We start from the raw sequence: 2,266 nt of genomic DNA on the forward strand, positions 1-2,266 counted from the left end.
AACAGTCCAGTTGGGGAACCAACAAACAACATTATTTTCTCATGTCAGGATCAAAGAGGATAAAGACAATCTTAAATTTGGTTTCATGATGACTTTAAGAACGACAATGTGAGCTAGCAAAACAAACACAGTACATGTAGATTTCATCTGCAGCTTAAGACAAATTTGATAAACACACTCCTCTACTAATCCTCAGCAGTATAGGACCTTTACACTGAAGACGACGAAGATCCAGGTGTCTCTGCTCCATCAGCATCATCATCAGTGTGTGTGTGTGTGTGTGTGTGTGTGTGTGTGTGTGCGCTCCGGTAATAATCCTCAGCAGTATAAGCGCTTTATGCTGAAGAGGTCGTTGCCGATGCCGTAGACGTAGGGGCTGAGCGCGGTGTAGAAGGTGGTGATGAAGAACTCCACCTCCGCCCACAGAGGGAAGCTGTAGGGGTCAAAGGCCAAATGCAGGAGCAGATACACACTCCAGTCCAGCAGGAAGAGCAACATGGCCGCCAGGATGGCCAGCGTGCTGCGCAGGAGAGAGGAGTGATGGTGATGCGGGTGGGGCTCCTCCGCCTCTCGAACCTGTACCGCCCGCTGCTGCGCCAGCAGGACCCGTACCATCAGCACGCTTGTCACCGTGACGACCAGCAGCGGCAGCACCACACACACCAGCAGGAACACGTACTTGTAGATGTGTATAAGACACGGGGAGGAGGACGGACACTGGAAGAAGTCCACCGGGCAGCGCTCGAACGAAGAGTTGGACACACTCCAGTGTGTGTTTACCAGGAGCGTGGGCAGACCGAAGGCGAGCGCCACACACACACACAACACACACATACACACCGCCCAGCGCAGGCTGTCCAGCAGCACGGGCACGTTCACATGCGAGAACACGTCGTGGAGCTTCTGGTAGCGGTAGATGCTGATGAGCGTGGTGAAGAGCACGCTGCAGACCTCCCCGAACACCGTCAGGAGCCGCAGCGCGCGGCAGGAACACACACCGATGCAGGACGGAGAACACAGCAGCAGAACATCATACACGTCAACCATCACCAGCTGCTGCAGGTTCGCGGAGCACAGAGCCAGCAGGAACACCTCGAACGACTTCAGGTGTGTGTGTGTGTGCAGGATGGAGACCAGCAGGAGTGTGTTTCCCACAACACCGACGATGGAGATGATGAGGCGCAGAGAGAGGAGATTCACCTGTATCTGCTCCATCACCTGTGTGTGTGTGTGTGTGTGTGTGTGTCTGTGTATGAGAAGGAGGAGGAGGAGTGTGTTTCCCACAACACCGATGATGGAGGAAACAAAGCATAGTGAGAGGAGATTCAGCTATTTATTTATATTTATATATATATATAAGCAGAAAAGGTTGGGACAGTATGGGAAACGCTAATAAAAAAAGAACGTAGTGATTTCCAGATTTACTTTGTCTTGTGTTTGATATCAGACAATATGAACACAATATCTGCTGTTCTGTCTGCTCAGCTTCAGTTCATGTGTAAATCTCCATCCTCTCCTGTCAGTCAGAGCTCAACACACTCCAGAAACAGTGACAGGAGCAGTTCAGGGCAGTGATCAGGTGACCTGCTGAATAATGAGGTGACACAGGTGATGTCCACAGGTGACTGTGATTATGATCTGCTACTAAAGCAGCTTCAGTAAAGGTCTAGTCCTTTAGGAGCAGAGATGGGCCGAGGATCGCCAGTTTGACCCCAAACACAAGAGGAAATGATGGAGATGTGTAAACACAATGTTCCTCAGAGAAAGAGAGGAAGACATGTGGAGATTTCACCTTCAACAGTGCAGAACATCATTAAAGACTGAAGAATCTGGAGGAGTTTCAGTGCGTAAAGGACAAGAGCGCAAGCCTAAGCTGAACAACCGTGACCTCCGACCCCTCAGGGGGCGCTGCATCGAGACTCCTCATTCATCTATAAGCCAGATCAGCACATGGGCTCAGAACTACTGCGGTAAACCTTTGTCAAGCACCACAATACAGAGATACATCAACAAACGCCAGACAAAACTGTACTGTGCCAAGAGGAAGCCCTATGTTAACAGTGTCCAGAAGCGCATTCCACTTCTCTGGGCTCGAAGGCATCTGGGATGGACCATCACACAGTGGAAACGTGTACTGTGCTCAGATGAATCAGTATTTTAGGTGTTTTTGGAAGAAATGGACACCAGTGTGCTCCCGACCAAAGAAGAAAAGGATCATCCAGACTGTCACCAGCAACAAGTCCAAAAGCCTGAACAGCACAGAGAG

The 2,266-nt window shown here is 50.3% G+C and overlaps 1 protein-coding gene across 1 annotated transcript; it reads right to left on the bottom strand.

Annotated features, from left to right (window-relative positions):
* Positions 1-318: 318 nt before the first annotated feature.
* LOC130247433 (cysteinyl leukotriene receptor 1) lies at positions 319-1,215 on the bottom strand. The gene has a single exon (XM_056480653.1). It carries the CDS (start codon positions 1,213-1,215, stop codon positions 319-321), a length of 897 nt encoding a protein of 298 aa, XP_056336628.1.
* Positions 1,216-2,266: the final 1,051 nt, after the last annotated feature.

Source organism: Danio aesculapii, chromosome 20 (assembly GCF_903798145.1).
Source record: "Danio aesculapii chromosome 20, fDanAes4.1, whole genome shotgun sequence".
In the NCBI taxonomy this organism is placed as follows: Eukaryota; Metazoa; Chordata; class Actinopteri; order Cypriniformes; family Danionidae; genus Danio; species Danio aesculapii.

Bases quoted from the DNA above. Each gene is read 5' to 3' on its own strand.
- LOC130247433 (XM_056480653.1), bottom strand. From the start codon at position 1,215: ATGGAGCAGATACAGGTGAATCTCCTCTCTCTGCGCCTCATCATCTCC.